The 23,096-nt window shown below is 34.9% G+C and overlaps 1 protein-coding gene across 2 annotated transcripts in view; it reads right to left on the bottom strand.

Moving 5' to 3' along the window:
• IPO7 (importin 7) overlaps positions 1-14,534 on the bottom strand; it is a 40,466-nt gene extending 25,932 nt beyond the window's left edge. The window contains exons 1-4 of one of the 2 annotated variants that reach the window (XM_039863548.1): positions 14,277-14,534; positions 4,730-4,811; positions 1,692-1,845; positions 1,113-1,271 (exon numbers count right to left, since the gene is read on the bottom strand). In XM_039863548.1, the coding sequence (XP_039719482.1) occupies positions 1,113-1,271; positions 1,692-1,845; positions 4,730-4,811; positions 14,277-14,360 (479 nt within the window). In that variant the 5' untranslated portion in view covers positions 14,361-14,534. Of the gene's footprint in view, positions 1-45; positions 65-1,112; positions 1,272-1,691; positions 1,846-4,729; positions 4,812-14,276 lie in introns of those variants that run through there. The other variant, XM_039863549.1, reaches the window with a different exon arrangement.
• Positions 14,535-23,096: the final 8,562 nt, after the last annotated feature.

Here is a 23,096-nt window from a genome sequence, read left to right as displayed (position 1 = left end):
ATGACAGCTTATTGTTATTCTCTCTCATTTTAGTCACTCACTTACCAGAACTACAACAACTGGCACTCTGACAGAGGTTGGAGCAACAGCTGGAACATTCCTTAGCAGGAAGATGGGTAGCTGGTGGGAACACAAGAAAACACCAGTACCAATGCTGTAAATGGTATATTTCTCTCCTGCTCAGAACAAAAGCAGCAGTTCATCAGCTACTTTGAGTTGGGACCCAAAAAGGGTATTGGAGGCTAACTACAAGCCCCAGAATTAGAGGGCTCACAATGGCATCTGTGTAGCTGTTAGGACTAGAAATAAAGCCACCACCATGGTTTAAGTGTTCCTCATGACTTCCTCATAATTTTCTAATATCAAAACTTTCATTTCCCTGCCAATTTCATTATTTTCACCACAGACGTAAGAGAAAATCCCCTCAACATTTGGCTTACTACTTCCAGTGCTATATATCTCAACTATCAAAGTTAGATTTTTTTTCTTATCCCTAAACCTAGATCTAAAATGATCCCTTGGTCTAAAATAATCTTTCTTACTGCTATCAATTACTTACATTAATTATAATTTGCTCAAATATGCAAACACTAAAACAGGTGACTGTGAATACTTCAAAATACAATGTTTAAAAATGGTTATATGAAATTCCAACATAATCTCTTTGAGGTAAATTCTTGAAACTTATCAAGAACCCAAATTAAGATAAAAATTCACAGAAAGCCAGAATAAAGAGCTCTAATGCTCAATGTATTCGGATCCTCTTCACATTAAAAAAAAAAAAAAAAAAAAAGCTTATATTTAGGCATTCTATCAGCACATAAGGAGAAGCCCATACTGAAGGAGTTAGAGATAACCCAATTTTTGAACGGGGAAACATAATGAGCAAGAAAAAAGAGCACAAGTAGTTTATCAGTTGAATTAACAGAAGAGGTTATGGAATTACAATAACAATGACATTTCAAAAAGAAAACATTGAATTAAAATCAATATAACTCATTAATTTTAATATTTATACCAAATGTAATTTTAGATGTTCAAAAAAATTAGCTTAAATTTTCCAAACTTTCCCCACTTCTCAAAACTCTATGGGAATTGAGAGAGACACTTACTCATAATTTTTCACAAGCTGATAGAGGCAAAGAAGAATCCCTAGCCAACAAGCACTGTTATCAGACTGAAGATAAAAGCCAATTTTGTCCACAATGGCAGTCCAGCGGCTTGGATAATCATGTTTGATGATATGATGAATGCATGTAGTAAGTTGTACCCTGAAAGTCAAAGATAAACAATAAGGAGGAAGAAATGCTACCTAGATAAAATTTTACCAACTCATACAAAGAAAATGGCTGTTTAGACAAAAATAAATGAGTCATTGAGCAAAAACTATCTGTTCCTATTTCAAATAACAAGACTATACAATATAAATTATGACAGCATTCTATAGTTTTATCTCCTTTCATTTGATCAGTGTTTCACAAGTTTTACATGAAGTTTAAAAGTATTTGACTTTATAAATGTAAAAATCAATTGCAATAAGAAAATAAAACAAAAAATGTCTCCTGTAACAGCATTTGTTACGTTTTCTGCTATAAAAATGACAGGTTTTTGTGTTTTAAAAAGACTCCCAATGTCCACCCTCAAACCCCGAAAATGGATAAGTTTAAAAAATATATATATTATACATATACCTGATCAGCTCAGGAGAGTGAATAATGGCCTCTACAATATTTTCTCGAATACAATGCCGATCTTCTTCTGGAATAGTATAAGGGGATATATCCCTTGGTGCTGTTTCCCGATCTGGCCAATATTGTGTTATCATATTTTTCAAATAGATAACACCTAAAATACAGGTTAATTTGACAAAAAGAAAAAGAGTATTTATTATGAAAACACTGTAAATATCCTTTATAAGTGTCCACACCTCAATTTATTTCTTTCAGATCAACCACTGTTAGTAAAGCTATCCTTTTAAAAACAAAATAATGCATTCTATTATTTTAAAAGCTGATAGTCAAATGCAAATTTAATACTCAGTGAACAGTAATAAACTCTTTATTAAACACAGAGCCTAAGAGAATTTCGCAAATAAACACACTACAAATTAACAGTTAAGATTTTTTACATCATTTATTCATAATACTTTTTATCCTTTTTTTTGTAGAAAAGCTATCTAGATTGATTTTACTAAATGAGTTTTCTAAATGAAGGCTCTAAAGACAAAACCACACACACCAATAGAGCTTCTACAATTAATAACACTGCTATAGACTGAATGTTTGTTGCCCCAAAAATTCATATTGAAATCCCAAACCCCTGACGTAATGCTATTAGGGCCTTTGCCGGTCATGAGGGCTGATATCATGAATGGGATTAATGCCCTTAAAAGAGACCCCAGAGAGCACCCACCATGTGAGGTTCTAACAACCAGAAAATGGGTCATCATCAGACACCAAATCTGAGAGTGCCTTGATCTTGGACTTCTCAGCCTTCAGAACTGTGAGAAATAAATTTATGTTGTTTATAAGCCATCCAGTCTATGTTATAGCAGCCCAACTAAGACACAAAGGTTATTTCTATTGTAGAAAAACTACGGTATATAGATTCTTAGTCTATAAAGCTAAGTGTTTCAGTCACACAACTTCAAATTCATGTTATGAGAATTTGCTGTGTTCAAAAATTACTGATTACTACCTTCTGTCAGCTATCATACTGCTGGTCTTATATATCGCTAGTCAACTTGAACTAAACTATATTGCTAACAATGCTTTTTATCCAGCCCTTTCGCCATGAATGAGGAAGGGATGAACATGGAGAGAGAAAGGGAATCCTCAATCACAATTGTACAGGATAAATACAAAAGGAAATTATTCAAGATTAGTTAATTCCTATATTCTACAAAACACTGGCTCTTCTCTGATTAGTAATTAACTCTTACCTAGGGTCCTGCCAACTATTTAAATAAGGATAACTGATATAACTATGATTGTATATTCTACTTTGTTTTATCTTGGGAATTAAAATACCCCATCTTAAAATATACACATCAAAATACCCTTCAACAAAAGTTTTAAGATAAACTATATCTACTGTAAACAACAATAACTCAGTATATAGGACATATTTCAGATTAATACTACTTCTAGAATTTTGATTCTTTAGCTCCAAAACAATACAAAAATCAAAATTAAGACATGATACAGCCTCTGAGTATTTCTTTCTGTTGTGATGCAAAAAGGAATGGGGTATTTATCTGTAAAATTTGATTCAGTATTTTAAAAGTTGTTTGGTATAACATAGAACATAAATAAGTGAGAAATGCACTGCAAGAATCCTGTGATTCAGTCTACTCCATCCAGAATGTTTGAACTCTAGTACAACGACAGCATGAACACAACTTTCAAATCTAGCAGATGAAACCACATGTCATATACTACAGAGTATCATTCAATTATTACAAGGATGTAATTTTTAAAGTAATGATTATATTTTTTAAATGTTTGACCAATTCCATAGTGTGGCTGCTTCTGGATTTGCACATACTAACAACTTTTTAGCACTATTTAATTTAACTTTATAGATACCCTGGACCTCCAGAAAGATGAACAAGTTGAGTCCTAGAGCAAATTAAAGCTCAAAATATTGCTGGAGGCAAATGTTAAAACTAAAGCCATTCTACTTTGGGTACATCATGAGAAGGCAGGGTTCCTTGGAAAAGACAATGATGCTGGGAAAAACAGAAGGCAACAGGAAAAGGAGACCAAATTTGAGATGGAATGACTCCATAAAAGCCACAGACACAGACACGATTCTACAGGAGGTGAGTAGGGCTGTTGAGGACAGGATATTGTGGACATCACTTATTCACAGGGTGGCCAAGAGACAGGGCCACATAACACACACAATACACATAATCAATGCTCTAAACAAGTTTAAGGTCCCTCCTAAATGCTAAACACTTTCAATATCTTAGTAAAAATTTGAGATTTTAAAGTATCTAAAAAATAACCTAAGGAAAAATGTCAGTTTCATTAGTAAAAAATGACAACTAAAACAATCAAAGCAATCCTTTTCTATCAGAAGTTTAAAAAAAGATTTAATAAAATCTTTTTAATAAAAATGACCTGAGATTAAATTCTAACAGGAAATAGTTTACTACATATGGCATATTATGGTAAATTATACACCTGCAAATATGGTAAAAAATTAATACATCTGCAAATAAATTAAGTAATAAGACATAAAAATGTGAATTCCATTATTTTGCAGACCAACAGATGATATCAAGTAGTTTGTCACATTGTCAGACTTTGATAGTGAGGTAATTGTTTAGTATCTTATGGAAACCTGAACAGTATTTGTTAAATTGTTGAAATAAACAGTAAAAGCAAAAAGCTGTAAAGAACAATTGTATAAACAAAGAGGCTTGTATCTCAGAAGCATCCATCAGGGAGAGAAACAAGGAATACACAGAATCTTTTAATAAACTCCATCAATTTCTCTTTCCAGCTTCTCTTTTAATTCAAGGAAATATCACATTCCTTTAAACTCTGCCACCAACTAACAAGGGACTCACTGTTTGTAGTAAACACATGAGGGCAAACCGATTTTCAGGGAAGAAAATTGTTGAAAGGCCCAAACATCCCAAGATACTTCCGTTATTCCATTATGGACCTTTTAAATAACACATTTACATGCACTCAAGAAAATAATTCAAGAAACTTGCCTGCTTGTCTCACAGGTAAATCCAGTTGTTCCGACATAGTAATCTGAAGCAGTGTCGAAACAAAATTCAGAGACTTGTGTGCCTACAAGCAAAAACATATATTTTAAATTTCAGCAAACAAATATTCTCAGTACTCTATTTCACTGCTTGGCTGGCACAAAGGCTCTCCGTACATTGGTCCCAGCCTTATTTCCCATCACTTACCTACAATGAACTCAAAAAATTTAACATTCTAACTCCTAAAATATTTTGGATGTTTGCATTTGCCTGCATTCCACTGTACTTCCCATTCATCCCAATTAGCATTCTTAACCTATACTGGTGACAGCAACACAAAAACAATATGCTCTGATACCTATTTTTCCCAATGCAGTAATAATTTCTCCAGAGAGATATTCTATTAAGTGGCTAGAAACAAATTAAATCACTAAAAATTAAAAGCATAGGTTGGGGTGGTTTCCAAGTTGCTATGTTTTTATTTCTTAATATGTTATAAAAATTCATTTGTGAAAATTAATCAATTGTACCCATTATGACCATTTTTCTGTATCCATGTTAATTTCAAAAGAATTGAAAATCAATAACTGAACATTCAATAAAAGGATACAAACAATACGATGATTTAATAAATACTTTTATATGCATATGCAATGCAACGCATACAGGAAAGACTGAAATACATCGAAAATGCCAATATATAGTTATCTCTGGGGTGTTGGGATTATAGAGGAGCTATTCTTTATACATTTTGTTTTCCAAATTTTATACTATGAACCCGGGTCACTTTCATTAACAGTATAAAAAAGTCTCTTAATGATCCCTAAATCTGTCATATTTGCTTCTGATATTAAGAGAATTCATCATTCAAGTTAAATCCCTTCTTGTATGTTTTCTCAGTCTCAGTCCCTCTCTCCCAATTTTATCACCACCTAATGTCATTTCCTTCTTCCAGCCCATGTTTTTAGTATTTTTTGCATATGTTCACATGTAAAAAAGTGATTTTTATTTTAGTTTCCTCATAGACTTTTGTTCCCATTCTTTAAACTTTCTTCAAAACAACAAAAATTCCTCTTTGGATATAAAAAATTTCTTTCACATTAAAACAAAGTGATACTTCATTGTCATTTCAAAAATTATTTGTTGGTATTCTTGGTGCAAGACACTATGCCAGAATCTGAGAACACAGAGCTGGACAAGACAAATGAGGCTTCATAACCTTGCAGAAATTTAAGAGTTTAGTGAATGAAAACAAGATAAACAGATAACTGCAATAAAGTGTATTGAAGAAGTATAGCACGCAATGGAAGAATCCAAAGGAGACTTTCCTAAGTCAATGAAGTAATACTTAAATTTAAGACCTGAATAGGAATAGTTTAGGTGTGTGAAGGGAAGGTAGTTGCCCTTCCCGGTACGCTAAACAAATCTGAACATAATTAACCACTACCAGTTTCTTGAAACATCCTTCTATCTATGCAATATACACACCACTTTTCCTGGTCCTTTTTCAGGCTCCTTTGCTGGTTTAACACACTATAAATGCTAGAACCTGGTGCCAGGACTCAGTCATAGCCTGTCTTTCCCACTCCCCAGCTGATTTCATCTAATCCTTGTCTTTAAACATTGTCTATATCAAATAAGTTATTTCCAGTTCAGATCACTTTAACAGACCTATTTAACTCTATTATCTCCCAAGCTTCTCAGACTTGTGTTCAAAACATCTTTTCCCTAAAAGCCATGACTCTATTTCCTTGCACTATATCTCTCACAACCTTTCTCATCACTATCCTCAGTTATTCATATCTGAAACCTGTCTGAATGCCATCTTTAACACTTCCCTCTTTATCCCAACTAAATATATCAGGCTCTGTCGATTCTATACCCAAAATGCTTATATAATTAACATATACACTTTCTCCATTAACACCAACCTAGTCCCTGTGACTGTCATCTATCTTAAGGTAACTATTTGCCCCCAATCATTCTCCATTTAACAGCCAATGAACTTTAAAATTGTAAATCAATCTCGTTAAAACAAACCTTTTAACAAGTTTGTACTCTATTTCCTAGTCTACAAAGTCTTGCATTATCTTGCCTGCCAATTTCTTCAGCCTCACTTAAACTCTCACTCTCCACTGCCCCGCCTTACCAGCCTTCTTTAAGGTTCTTTCAGCAACATCACTGCATTTCAGCCTTTGTACATGCTGTGACTTTCTACCTACCAGATCAAAAACCCTCTTTCCAATAGCCCATCAGAGTTAATTGGTTCACAGCTTCTTTCTTTGAGTTTCAGCTTAAACATTTCCTTAGAGAAGCCTCTCCTGACTGATCATTCAAGCTAACGTAGGGCTCACTATTAATCTCATTTTCCCCCACCATAATACTTATTACATATTTGTAATTACATTTATAGATTGGCTTTATGTCTACCTCTCCTATTAGACTTTAAGCTCCAGTTAGAGTAAGGACTGTACTGTTTGTATACCCAGTGCATATGATGTTTAGCATTTAAGATACCAAATTTATTAAGTGAATAACTGGATGAATCAATAAAAAAAATGCCTTGGTAGCAGTTGTGATCGCCCGAGAGTGAAAACAGTATTTATATTTAAGAGGTAGCTAGATGAGCCCACAAAGGACACTACTATTCATACTACCACTACCGCACTCTTATGGACATTTATATTACAGAATATATAGAGATAACTCCTGCAACAAATTATGAACTGGAATGGACGGCCAGAATCAGATAGTCCTGGTTATAAATATAGGTGATGCTACTTCCTACATTTTTAACTCTTGAGCAAGCTGATTCAGCAAAACTAAGTCTCAATTACAAAATTAGTATAACAAAATATACTTCACAGGATGACTATACGAAATTAAATATGGAGAACATTTTAGCAAATATCAAGACATAATAAATTTTATATTGTTTATATGCCCATACACAGTGGAATCTTATCTTTCTCAGCAAGTATATACTAAAGCCAATAGGGCATAAACTGAATATTGTCAAATTAATCTTTAGTTCCTTAAATCATCCATAAAATACAGCATGTGGTTTTGTGTATACAGCACTCTCTTGAGGTAGCAATACCGCAGTTTTTCCTTTTGAGTTGGAAAAAAAATGCTTTCTATGATTGGAACCTGAAATGAAGTTATTGGTTTATTTTAGGAGTCATGTTAGAACAACAAAACCCACCACAACCACCACTGTTTATGTTGGCTGAACACAGAGCTAGCTACATGTGAGTTAAAAGTGAGCATACCCACTCGCTGTACCTTCCTACAGCACAATAGTTACTCCATTAATGTTACATTAACAAAGGACCTTTAGTGATTTCTAATTTAAAGTTTAAATATAAAAAATAAAACTGCAAGAATACTTGAAGAAAACCAAGGTATGTATTTTTACCATCTTGGTAGGGAAAACTAACCATGACACTAAAAGCTGAAAGCCATAAAATAGTTTTAGTATCAAGCAGATAAAAAGTAAACCAATGTTTAAAAAAAAAAAAAAGGAAAATATCTTCAACACCTGAGGAACAGTTAATCACTCCAAAACAAAAATTAGCGAACATGTACAAGCAAATTACAAAAGAATTAGTACAAGTGACAAGACAGTCCTATCTCAAAACAATATATGCAATACACCAAAGTGCTGGTGAGGATGTGAAAAAAACAGAACTCATACAATGCTGATAGATGCATAAATTGGTACAACTATACTGGAAAACTAACATGCCCCCAACTTACAACTTGGCAATTTCACTCTTATATAATCAAGAGAAAAAAGTGCTTATGTCCATAATACCTGTCCGCTGACAAGTGAATGCATAAACAAACTGTGGTAAAATACAATAACCACCACATAACTTAAAATAAAACCAACCTATGAAATCAAGCAATAATACATCTCTAAAATATTTTGAGAAAGCAGCCAGATTAACTGGGTACATACCATGTGATTCTATGTACATGAAGTTCAAGGAAAGGCAAATCTAATCTATAGTTGACAGAAATCAGAATAATGGTAACCTGGGGGAGGAAAAGTATTGATTGGGAAGAGTCTCAAGGGAAAGTTGTAGGCCAATGAAAATGTTATATGTATCTTTATCTGGATGGGTAAAAATTGACTGGGCTGTATATTTTTGAGCTTGGTATTATAGGTTAAGTTATCCCTCAATTTAAAAAAAATAAACAGGACTACTTTGCCTGAACATTTAAAGCAACAGTATTCATAATAGCCCAAAGTGGAAACAACCCACATGTTTATCAATTGATGAGTGGATAAGCAAAATGTGGCCTATCCATATATATGATGGAATATTATTCAGTAATATAAAGAATGAAATACTGATACATGCTACATGTATGAACCTTAAAACCACTGTGCTATATGAAAGAAGCCAGTCACAAAAGACTACATAGTGTACGATTTCATTTATATGAAATGTCCAGAATAGCAAATCTATATAGACAGAAAGTAGTCTAGGACTAGGAGTGTGGAGGAAAACGGGGAATGACTGCTAATGGGTACGGGGTTTCTTTTTGAGGTGAGGAAAATGTTCTAAAGTTTTGTGGTGATGACCGCATAACTCAGAATATACTAAAATGCACTGAATTGGATGCTTTGTATAGTATCTGAGTTCAATAATTATTTTAAAAAACTAATGAAACCGAATTACGAAAATAATTAATTACTATTATTTTAAGTCACTTTGACTTCAAAAACACACAAGCATACATCGTAAAGTGCAATTGATGAAAAAAAGTGTAACTTTCAGACAACTGAGCCAGACTAAGTTTAAGAAAGAAAAGATATTCCTGTTAGCAGGAAGAGCACAAGCAAACTCAACCTGGGACATCTACCTGCCCCATATAAATTTCCACCCTGCTGAACTCTCTAATGCAGGAAGTCTTATATTCTTCCAAAGGATGTAACAAATTAATTTAAAGTAACACTAAATATTGGACACCAGATTCCCAAGAAAATCGAGACAAAGTAGATTAGCAATTGCCTGGGGCTGGCATAGGGGGTTAACTGGAAAGAGTAACTGGGGTAATGGAAATGTTCCAAAACTAGATCGCTGACAGTTGTGCCACTCAATAAATCCACTGAATCACTAATTTTACTTAAAGAAGGTGAATTTTATGGAATGTAAATTATACCTTAATAAAAGTTTAAAAATGAAAAAAAAGACTGCAGACCTGTACAATTATAAAAACACATGTAAAATAAAGACAGCGTTAATGTTCAAATTAAGAAAAACCACTTGACAGGCACTTAAATATTTTTTAAACAACAGAAATAATTATTTGTTGAATGTCTACTCTCAGCTAATACTCCAGGGTTAAAAAAAAATCTTAATCTAAAGATTTAATTCCCATTGGAGATAAATTAAAAATCAATGAACTTTTATTGTAGAAGAGACAGCAATTAACTAGTTCAAAAAGGGAGAATATACAAGGTGTTAAAAATATGAGTTTTGAGCTTACACAGAACCATAGGTCAGAGTAGAAAAAGATTGCATGTAAGACAGAATTCATGAGGAAAATTTTTAGTTTAAGGTGATAAGAGCTTAACAGGAGGGGTGAGCAGCATGAGTAAAGGTTTGTATATAGAAAGGTTTCCACTAAAGAACACTGGAGTTAAAGCAGGAATAGAGCAGAAACTGTTGTCTATCAAAATAAATTGCCAAAAACTTTTTATTTTTATCACACACAAATGCAGAAACAAGTATTTCTGAGTGTGTCTTGTGTATACATTTAAGAAAGGACAGTCTTTGTAACCCCAAGGACAAACAGTCTCTAGAACAGCGGTACCTAACCTTTTGGCACCAGGGACTGGTGCTCCTATGAAACTCTAATGTCTGATGCTCTCAGGTGGAGCTGAGGCAGTGATGCTAGCGCTGGGGAGCACTCATCCCCGCTGCTGTGTGGCCCGGTTCCTAACAGGCCATGGTACCGGCTGTGGTCCGGTGGCAGGCGGGGAGGAGAGTTTGGGAACTCCTGCTCTAGAACATAACAATTAACATTAAATGAATGAATACCAAATGTCACATATTTAAGATTACCTAAACAAGTTTTTAAAAACTATACTTCTAGATATACAAAAGTCAATCTCAAAGTTTAGAATTTAAATGAGAAGTGACAGGCCCTGTAACAAACGTACTTGAAAGATTCAAAGATGAGTGCTCTTAACATTTCTGAGTATTATTTAAGTTCTTATTTCTCTTTCGTTCAGCAAATATTTACTGAGAGCCTATAATGTGCCAGGCATTGTGCTTATAACTGTCCTAATTCTCATGTTACAATTCTATCTACTTAGTGATCTTAGTGTCCAAAGAATATGTACTTATGTTCTTCCACCATGAGCGCTGATCACCTTCCAATGAGATGTACAACTACTAAGTTAGTAGACTAAGATAGGAAATAAAATACATGGCATGTTGGATTGGTTAATCAACCAGCAATTCAAATAATCTGGAGAGAACTTAGTAGGTGCCACTTTCTGAAATTTTTTACACACCATCACCTCACTCAACCCAAGTAACACAATGACATACATAACTACTTTTGTTTTATACACAGGGAAAATGATGCTTAGAGATTAAATAACTTTCCTAATATCCCCAACCAGTACAGAATTCTTCAGTAGATTTTTTAAAAAAGGCTAAGGTGATTTTCAATCATATTTCCAAGAATACTTCTACTTTTTAATGGTTTCCTCCAGTTTTAAAATTATAACAGCAGTTCAAAAAAAAAAAAATCTTAACATACTACAGAGTCAGTCAGTGGAGAATACTAAGTCAGATGTTTCTTGAAAATATCTTCCAAAAACAGAGTCCTTACTCTGGTCTCTAACGGTCTAATCAAACTTCCTTAACTTTATATATATGTAATATATAAATATATGTACACCCCCAAAATCTTTGAGGTAGAGGTGGTATAATAGACTAAATAACTTTTGTTTCCTATTATAACAAGAAGTCAGTAAATCCTAACATTGACAAATCAAAGAATCACAGTATTAAAGGCAAAATTACTGACCTCCTGAAACTCAAAATTATAGTGGGGAGAACAACAAGTAAAATATATATGATGATAAATCAGTACCATACAGAAAAATAAACAAGCAAAGGGAGATAGCGAGTGAAGTAGTCCAGCAACTCTTTAGTGATATGGAAACATTTGAACAGTGATAGAAGTGAGAACAATCCTGGGAGATAACTGAGTAAAAGGGGTTCCAAAAAAAATAGTTAAGTGCAATAGCTCTGAGACAGAAGCACTTTATTTTTTAACTACCTGCACTATAATACTTTGATAACATTTATAATTTTTACAATTAGTGATTACTTCAGTTAGCTTAAGAGATCCATTTAAATGTCAAAGATCTTTTTTCTTTTAACTAAATGAACCAAAATACAGCTTCTGTCGAGACATCAAGGAATGTTTGGTTCATCCTATCTTAGCTAAAGAAAGAAGAGCCTGCCAGATATAAAATGCTATTTCCTCATTCTTACTACAGTCAAGGTTCTCAAGACTTAACTGAGATCTATTTCCCGAATCAAGGTTCTGCCACAGAGAAAGTCAAAACAAAAAAATATTCAAATGGAATCACTTCATTAAAATGAAAATTAGAATTGAAATTAATAGAAAAGTTACCTTAGGAAAATTACTAAAAATATCTAGGTGTAATAATGGAAAGAAATTTGCAAAACATAAATAGCTAACAATCACAGTAATGCAGCCCAGATACCAAATTATCTTTGACAGAAAAGATAAGCAGTGTTCACTATTCCAGAGTATTCCAAAGACCCTAACAGCTTAACAGTTTTGAATACTATTTATCTTCCAAACACTAGTTTGTGAAATACTTACCCCAGGTCTCTATTACAAGATATTAATGCATAGAACTATACATTCAATACCTGCTGGAGGAATAAATGAATTTCAAATTTGCAGGAAGCATTATATACCAATTTTGCTACAAGAGAACCAACTCAATAATTTTTAAAATCGACAATTATATGCAAAAATATATAATCAAAATAATGTGTTATTAGAGCAAAGTCACGGTAGAAATAACTATTACTAAACTTTTAGAGTGCCCAGGCTTATATATGCATTAATACTTCATAAACAAAATAATGTTCATCTTAACCTATCACAAATCAAAATAAAAAGTGATCCATAACTCTCTCCATACTTTAGTAATGGTTCAATTTGGGGATTTGTTTTAACTCATTATTTTATATACAAAAGAAATCTTAAGCCCCTCCCCAAGGCTACTCTGAGCTTAAGAGTTTGAGCATCACTCTAAGTATTATCTAAAGATGGTCTCATTTACATACAAAATAGATTTAACTTTTTATTTTAAAATAACTTTACACTTAATTTGTCTAAACTTTGTGGGTACTATTCTTAAAATACAAGTTCCTTAAGGGCAGGGATCTCTAAAACTGCACTGCACATTCAAGATGTTCAATTGAGATGCTCCTGCGGCTTCTTGTAAATCAATATAAATGGTTTTAAATAATTTGCCTACCAACTAAGAGGAACATAAAATAATCCAATTTCTACTTTAAAGAGGGACCTCTTTTTACGTTAAAAAACTGTACACTAGATCTCACTAAAGCTGGCAAAATCAGTATACCAAGGACACTTATTAACTGGCATAAGTTACAGTGGTCCTTCTAAGAAGCCTTTCAAATACTCACTCAAGGCACCCTGTCTTAAATTGTCTCACTTGACCGTCAGAGCAACCCTATGGCCTAATTTTATGAATGGGAAAAACTCAGCAACAAAACGACTTGCCCAAGGTCAGTCAAGAAATTAGTGTTGCAGTTCTACCTAGAAGGGTGCAGTTCTCCTGACACTTTTCCAACACACCGCTCTGCCTCCGACTGAGGTATTAAGAGCAGTGAATCAGACTCACTGAGTATCCCGCTGTCCCCTCAGCCTGCTAAAGAGGCGGGGGCTTGCCTCTGAAAGCTCTCCCTAGCAGCTCAACCGGAGAGGAGAAAGTTGTGCAGGTCGCTGATCAGCCCAGTGAACTGACAAGCTGACAGGCGCAGCTCCCAAAGGACTAGCTCTATATTCCCAGGAGCCCTTCCAAAACCCGGCGCCAGCAAGACTGCTCCCGGAAACGTCGGAAAAACCTCTCAGCGAGTTTCGCCCCCTCCTGGGCGCGAGGAACTAGCGGGAAATGAGCCAGAGGGCGGCCGGCGACCCGACCCAGCCATGTGTCCAGCCCGTCACGCCTGCCTCGCCTCAGCCGACTCCTCGTGCCTCGACCGCAGCCAGAGGCCCAGCTCAGGATACGACGCAAAGGCTGCCTGCCTGGGCCGCTGCCACCGTCACCGCCACCGCAGCAGCCTGAGGCGCCCCGGCGTGGCTGTCGCCGTCAGGTCCCCGCCCCACCACTCCGGTCGGGCCCCTCAGCTACGCCGTCCGCGTCTCTGGCCAGGCCTGGAGGGATCGGCCGGCCATAGACAGACCGCCTGTCCGCCCGCCGCCGCCGCCGCCAGCCTTGCGTCCTTACTTCATTGAGCTGGCGCTCCGCGGCCTCACGCAGGGCTGGGTCCATGGTGCCCCGCAGGGCCTCGATAATGGTGTTGGGGTCCATCACAGCGCAGACTCGGTCAAACCCGGGGCTCTGGTGCTTCTGAGCCTAGAACAGCGCCGCACACTGCGCACATGGACCCGCCGCGCTCCGCAGCGGCAACCGGCGCGAAAGGAAAGAGAAGCGCCAAGGCCCCGGATAGAACCTCTTCGCCTCGGCGTGGAGGCGGGAGATGCTCCGGCCACTTCCTGTCGGCGCGCCGCGGAGCACCTTGGGATATGTAGTCCACGTGTGCAGCCCGTAGCCCACGTGGCCCTGAGCTGTGTCCCTCTTAACAGACGTCTTGGAATTCAAAAAAGAAAAATATTTAGACCACACAGAAAGAAAATTAAAATAACCAATTACAACTATTTCACTTAATAATATACTTATGGTGACTACGAGGTGAATCTGATACAATGCGTGATGCGACCCACTGCTAGTAGTTGTATAATTGAAAGAAATCTTGAAAAGCAGTTTGTGGCTGTTTCTATATGCGATAAAAATGTTCATAATCTTTGATCTGCGTATATCCATTTGTGAGACTATCTTAAGGAAATAACAAAAATTAAATAAACCTTATGTGTGAAAAGTATTTATCACATTTCATATTATTATAATCAAATACTAAAATTATGGCTTTTTATTAAGTATCCAAATTCTGGCAGATGTGATGTAAATCACATTTAAATGCAGAAAGAAGTATAATTCCTATTAAAACGTACCTTCTTTAAAACAATTAAAGAAATGGTTTATTTAAAGCAAAGAAGGGTTAAATAACTTGCCCAATGTCGCTTCATAGTAAGATGTTCATCTAAGATTTCAAACCTAGAATGTTCCTCTTTTTGAGGTTTTCATTCCACTGAATCACTCTCCCTCTCAAGAGAAACGTGGAACAATATGAGAACGGCTAAGCAAATTACAAGAATTCATTCAATTAAATATTTCACACCATATAATATATAATTATATATTAATAATAATATATAATATTTTATATTATTTACTATAAAATTACAAATATTATATACCTTGTGACAACAAAAAACATAAGAATATAGCTTTATAACATGGACAAAGACAGAAACAAAGCTGGCAAATGAAATTAATTGATTTCCTAGGATAGTGAGATTTTGAATAATTTTCTTTCATATCTGCTATTGTTATAAAGTTATGTAAACATAGTGTTAAACAGAATAGCACAGACCTAAATTTGTGTCATAAAGCCTATGATACCAGCTCTAGATTTAATACCTGATCTAATTTCAACTTTTCCTTTCCCAGAAACGTAATCAGTCTGAAATTTCCTGATCAACACTAGTGAGATAATCTGCCTAAGAAGATCCCCTGCCTTCCCATAAGAGAAAGTGTCCTTGCCTGTAATAATCCACTCTTTTAATTTCTTAGTCTCACCTTCTTTCTGCCTATAAATACCTCCCATTTTGTACAGCTCATCAGTGCCCTTCTAGTTGCTAGATGGGATACTGCCCAATTCGTGAAAGCTTAACTAAATACAATTAGATCTCCAAATTTACTCGGTTGAAATATTTTAATTTTAATTTTTCATTCGTTATTTTATATTACTTTCAGGTGTACAGCATAGTGTTTAGACATTTATATAATTTATGAAGTGATCTCTCTGGATTACCTGGAACCATACATGGTTATTAACAATATTATTGACTACAATCCTTATGCTGTACTTCACATCCCCATGACTATTTGGTATCTACTAAATCTTCTTAATCCTTTCATCTTTTTCACCCAGCCTCCCAGTTCCCCTCCCATCTGGCAATCACAAGTTTGTTTTCTGTATCTGTCTCCATTTTGTTTGTTCATTTATTTTGTCCTTTAGATTCCACATAGAAGTGAAATTATATGGTATTTCTCTTTTTCTATCTGACTTATCTCACTTAGCATAATATCCTCTAGGTCCATCCATGTTGTTGCATTGAAAAGATTTCATTTTTTCATGGCCGAGTAATATTCCATTGTATAGATGCACCACAACTTCTTTAACCAATCATCTGTTGATGAACACCTTGGTGCTTCCATATCTTGGCTATTGTAAATGGTGCTACATTGAACATAGGGATGCATATATCTTTTCAAATTAGTGCTTTGATTTTCTTTGGATAAATACCCAGAAGTGGAATCAATGGGTCATAAGGTGGTTCTATTCTCAATTTTTTGAGGAACCTCCAAACTGTTTTCCACAGTGGCTGTACAATTTGCAATCTTACCAACAGTGCACGAGGATTCCCCTTTTTTCCACATTCTTGCCAACACTTGTGATTTTTATATTTGCTTATGATACCATTCTGATAAGTGTAAGGTGATATCTTATTGTGGTTTTAATTTTCATTTATCTGATGATTAGCGACATCGAGCATCTTTTCATGGCTATTGGTCATCTATATGTCCTCTTTGGAGAAATATCTATATTGGTCCTCTGCCCATTTGTTAATTTTGTTTTTTAAACAATACTTAAAAAAGTCATAAGCCTTCAAATACAATTTGTTAAAATATCATCTATTGTTTTTAGTTTGCAAAAAGGAAGGGAGGCACAAATTTTTTTCCCTAGAATAGTGGGCTTTGCAATACTAATATCTCTTATAGGCCAGCCACTGTAACTAGGAGTGAGATATAATTATTCCTGATTTACAAATGAAAACCCAGGTCTCAAATAGGTTACTTAGGTGTGAAAAGTCATAGTTTTCATAATATAACCTGTAGATAGCTTTATTATGGTACTGATACAATCTGTTTAAGAGTTTTCTCTCTCTACCTTATTCCTCAAATGCAAGGACCTTGAAAATAAGAATTGTTTCTTTATTTTTCAATTTTCGTGACTTTATTTTAGCCAAATTGTTGACATTTTCTGGGAAGCAAGATTTCAAATGCTCTGCAAATATTATGTTTATTCACTTTCGTATCCTCACCAACTACCACACAGCTTTAATGTCTACCAGAATTTCAATATTTGAGTGAATAAATGAAGAAAGAATGAATGAACTAGTAATGAGTTGGTAGCTGAGCCAGAATTGAAACCTCAATCTTCTTGACTCCAAAGCCAGTCCTCTTTGCACTACTACATATCTATTTTAGATTCCAGAATTGACTTTTACATCATGGAGTTGTGACAATTATAGCATAGCTAGCATAATGTATGTAAAAGCACCTGACACATAGAAAGTGCTCCAAAAATGTTAATTCCTTTTCTCTCTGAATACTGAGAACTGAAAGTCAGCAAGATTTGCACAACTACAGCTGGAACGGGGCCTATGTTTCATGCTTCAAAGAGAATGGCACTCATCAAGTGCTGGACCCTATCCAGGGAGCCAGAGTTCCTTTATTCATCTATAGGGTTTGTTTCCAAGACCCTTCAAGAATTTACAGAATTTACCTGGAAATGTGATTAGCACACATAATTTATCTGTATATTTATTTATATTTTGTCAAGTTAATGACACAAAGAATGTAAATTATATGACTGGAAATTTATTAATTTATTAATTTATTAAATTTTTCATTAAGTTTATTGGGATAAAATTGGTTAATACAATTATATAATTTTTAGGTGTATATTATCATTTGACATCTGTATATTCTATTGTGTGTTTACCACCCAAAGTCTAATTTCCTTCAGCTACCATATATTTGATTCACTTTACCCACTTCACCCTCCCCCTAAACTCTATATTCGACCCTCTTTATCCCGTCTACCTCTCCCCTCCTCCCCCATCCCACTAATAACCACTAGTCTATTAGTCCATGTCCATGAGTCCCTTTTTGTTTGTCCTGATCATTTGTTGCTTTTAGGTTTATATCCCACATATAAGTGATATTATGTGATTTTTAACTTTTTCTGTCTGCTTTATTTGGCTTAGCATGATTATCTCAAGATCCATTCAGGTTGACGCAAATGGCAGTATTTCATCTCTTCTTATGGCTGAGTAATATTCCATTATACATATATATGTACCACAGCTTCTTTAGCCAATCATCTATCATAGGACACTTTGGTTGCTTCCACGTGCTGGTCACTGTGAATAATGCTGCTATGAACCTCGGTGTGCAAATATCTTTTTGGATATGGGTTTTCAAGTCTTTGGGGTAAATACCCAGTAGAAGGATTGCTGGATCACATGGTAGATCAATTAGTTTTTTGAGGAACCTCCATATTGTGTTCCACAGTGGTTGTACCAATTTGCAGTCCCACCAGCAGTATATGAGGGTTCCTTTTTCTCCGCATTCTCTCCAGCATTTCTTATTACTTGTCCTGTTGATTATAGCTATTCTAACAGGTGTGAGATGGTATCTTATTGTGGTTTTGATTTGCATTTCTCTAATAGCTAGCAATGTTGAGCATCTTTTCATGTATTTGTTGGCCATTTGTATGTCCTCTGGGGAGAAATGTCTGTTCAGATCCTCTGCCCATTTTTTGATTGAATCGTTTATTTTGTTGTTGTTATTCAGTCATATGAGTTCTTTGTATATTTTGGATATTAGGCCCTTATTGGAGGTGTTGCTTGCAAATATATTTTCCCATTCTGATGGTTGTCTCTTTACCTTGTTGACAGTTTCTTTTGCTGAGCAAAAGCTCTTTAGTTTAATGTAGTCCCATTCATTATTTTTGCTTTTACTTCCCTTGCCTTTGAGATCAAATTCATAAAATCCTCTTTAAGTCCAAGGTCCTTGAGTTTAGTTCCTATGTTTTCTTCTATGCATTTTATTGTTTCAGGTGTTATATTCAGATCCTTAATCCATTTTGAGTTAATTTTGGTGTGTGGTGATAGACAACAGTCTAGTTTCATTCTTTTGCAGGTGGCTTTCCAGTTTTCCCAGCATCATTTATTGAAGAGGCTTTCCTTTCTCCACTGTATGTTTTTGGCTTCTTTGTCAAAAATTATTTGCCCATATAAAATATGGATTTACTTCTGGACTCTCAGTTCTGTTCCACTGGTCTCTGTATCTGTTTTCCTGCCAATACCATGCCATTTTGATTATTGTCGCTTCGTAATATAATTTGAAGTCAGGCAGAGTGATGCCTCCAGCCTTGTTCTTTTTTCTCAGGATGGCTTTGGCAATTCGGGGTCTTTTCTGCTTCCATACAAATCTAATGATTTTTTGTTCTATTTCTTTAAAAAATGTCAATGGGATTTTGATGGAGATTGCATTAAATCTGTATAATGCTTTAGGTAATATGGTCATTTTAACTATGTTGATTCTTCCAAGAACACAAAATATCTTTCCATTTCTTTGTATCTTCTTCAATTTCTTTAATAGAGTCCTGTAATTTTCATTATATAGGTCCTTCACATGTTTCATTAAATTTATTCCTAGGTGTTTTATTCTTTTGTTGCAATTGCCAAAGGAATTATTTTTTCCACTTCTTTTTCTGACACTTCGTTATTAGAGTTTAGGAAAGCTATGGATTTTTGAATGTTGATTTTATAACCAGAGACTTTACTGTATTTGCTTATTGTTTCTAGTAGTGTTCTTGAGGAGTCTTTAGGGTTTTCTATATAGAGAATCATGTCATCTGCAAATAGTTTCTTATTTGGATGACTTTTATATCTTTCTCTTGTCTGATTGCACTCGCTAGGACCTCCAATGTTATATTGAATAATAGTGGCAATAGCGGACAGCCTTGTCTTGTTCCTGATCTTAGGGGGAAAGTTTTTACTTTTTCACCATTACGTATAATGTTGGCTGAGGGTTTGTCATAAATGGCCTTATTATGTTAAGGTATTACCTTCTGTACTGATTTTGTGAAGTGTTTTGATCATAAATGGATGCTGTATCTTGTTGAAGCCTTTTTCTGCATCTATTGATATGATCATATGATTCTTATTTTTTAATTTATGTGATGCATCACATTAATCGATTTGCGTATGTTGAACCATCCCTGTGCCCCTGGGATGAAGCCCACTTGATTGTGGTGTATAATCTTTTTAATATGTTGTTGTATTCGAGTCGCTAGTATCTTATTTAGGATTTTTGCATCTGTTTTCATGAGAGATATTGGTCTGTAGTTTTCTTTTTTGTTTGTTATATTTACCAGATTTCGGTGTCAGGGTAATATTGGCCTCATAAAATGAGTTAGGAAGTATTGCCTCTTCTTCCTTTTATTTTGGAAGAGTTTGAGGAGAATAGGTATTAAATCTTTGAATGTTTGGTAGAATTCACTGGTGAAGCTATTTGGTCCTGGACTTTTACTTTTTGGTAGGTTTTTGATGATTGTTTCAATTTCCATACTGCTGATCAGTCTATTTCGATTTTCCAGTTCTTCTTGATTGAGTCTAGGAAGGTTGTATTTTTCCAAGTACCGGTCCATTATTCTAGGTTATTATATTTGGTGTTATATACTTTTTCATAGCCTCCTTTGTTTTCTGAAAGAATTTGTGTAAAATTAGTATTATCGTTTCCTTAAATATTTGGTAGAACTCAACGGTGAAACCATCTGAGCCTTGGGGATTTCTTTTTGGAAAGATTTTGAATTAAAATTTAAGTTTTAATAGAATAGGACTATTTAGATTTTTTACTTTTTCTTAAGTCAGTTTCAGCAAAATATGTATCAAGGAATTTGTTCATTTCATCTAAGTTGTCAAATTTATTAGCATGAAGTGATTCATAATATCCATATATTACTCTTTTAATGTCTCTACTACTATCCTTTTGTTTATTCCTGTTATTAGTAATTTGTGTCACATTTTACTACTTCTTACCAGGTCTGGTAATTTTTTATTGGATGCTGGATATTGTGAATTTTATGCTATTAAGTGATTGAGTTTCCTTGTCTTTCTTTGATAAATGTTGAGCTTTGTCCTGCTAGGCAATTAAGTTATTTAGGGTTCAGTTTGACACTTTCAAGTCTTGTTTATAAAGTTTTTAAGGGTAAGTCTAAGTTAGCATGTACTATAGGGTTATTTTACAGTATAACTAAGGTGTGGTCTTTGGGGTTTTTATTGATGTCCCAAGTGATCAACATGGTCTCTATAGTGTAGTTGGTGGGAACTTCAGGGTCCCAGCCCTCTGAGAACTCTGGGAATGGTGCAACTCAGCTTCCTGGTTACTCTTTGCCCAATCTTTTAAGTTTCACTCTATAATTAACATCCTAATTCTCAGCAAAGACTCAGGGCGAGTCTTGTGTTCTTTTTCTATGTAGTTCTCCTCTTTTAAGAAACCCTATCCTGTTGTCTCCATCTACTTTGGTCTCCCTAAACTCCCTAAACAATGTCTCCTTGATTTAGTGAGACCACAACGCTTCCTGTGAACTCCCTTCCTGTCCTATGGTCAAGACTGTGGCTTTGGACACAAAATTGAGAATACTATTGGGCTTATCTCATTTGTTTTCTTTCTCTCAGGGATCACAATCGTAATATGTTCCTTGTTTGTAGTCTGACAACTGCTTCATATATTTTGTTCAGTTTCTAGTTGTTCACAACAGGAAGTGTTCACTGTTACTATTGTTGGAAGCAGAAGCAGTTTTTAGCTACTATGAACTGGTAGATACTCTATCACCTCAAGTATTGATGATCAAAAGAAAAATCATATATCAGGATTATTCATTTAACTCACAATGGAAAAATTTTCTTTTACCTGCCCACTCATAATGTGGGAGAAATATGCTACATACTTTGTCCTTTAATATGCAGGACATATTTAATAGTCATTTAATATGCAGAGTTAGTACAACAGGCAGATTGAAAGGGAAGAAAAAGTCAGAATATGTGTGACTTAGCTCTGGCTACAATAACCAGAAAATCTTAGATTAGATTACCCCACTTCCCAGGAAAGAGGTCTGTGTTTGGGTATTTGGTAGCTTTCATTTTGTAGGAAGGCAATCTATTTGAGAGCTGACCCAGAAACACCTAGCTTTAATTGGCAAAAATTATTCTAGTCAGCTATACACCCTCAATACCATTATGGTTTAGTAGAAGATATATTAGCCTCAAAGTCAAAATAATGTGGGTAGAATTTTGACTCTACAATTTCATAGCTTTGACATGACTAAGGACCTCCATTTTTTCTTCTGTAAAATAGGAACAAAAGCAATTCTAACATTAGATTGGTGTAAGGTTGTGTGTATCAAACAATTAGCAAAAGCCCTGTACAAGTAATACACAGAGTATAAGTAAGTCAATAAATGGTAATTTGAACAGACACCTCACCAGAGAAGATATACAGATGGCAAATTAGCATACGAAAAGATGCTCCACATCATATGGCATTAGGAAATTCCAAATTACCACAACAGTGAGATACCACTATATGTCTATTAGAATGGCCAAAATCTGAAACATTGACAACACCAAATGTCGGTGAAAATGTGGAGCAGCATGAACTCTTATTCATTGTTGTTGAGAATGACAAATGGTATAGACATTTTGGAAGACAGTTTGGCAGTTTCTTACAAAACTAAACATACTCTTACCATATGATCCAGTAATTGCATTCCTTAGCATTTACCCAAGTGAGTTGAAAACTTATATGTATACAGAAATCTGTACAATCTGAAATAGCTTTATTCATAATTATCAAAACTTGGAAGCAACTAAGGTGGTTTTCAATAGATGAATGGATAAACAAACCATGTAGTACATCCATACAATGGAATATTACTCAGAAGTAAGAAAAAATGATCTATCAAATCACAAAAAGACATAGAAGAAACTTAAATGCCTATTGCTAAGTGAAGGAAGGTGATGAAACTATTCCATATGATACTGTAATAGTGAATAAATGTCACTATAC

The sequence above is a fragment of the Pteropus medius genome, unplaced genomic scaffold, assembly GCF_902729225.1.
Source record: "Pteropus medius unplaced genomic scaffold, Ma_sr-lr_union100, whole genome shotgun sequence".
NCBI lineage: Eukaryota > Metazoa > Chordata > Mammalia > Chiroptera > Pteropodidae > Pteropus > Pteropus medius.
Note: the sequence above shows the minus strand (reverse complement) of the source record. Positions and strands in the feature narration are given on the sequence as shown.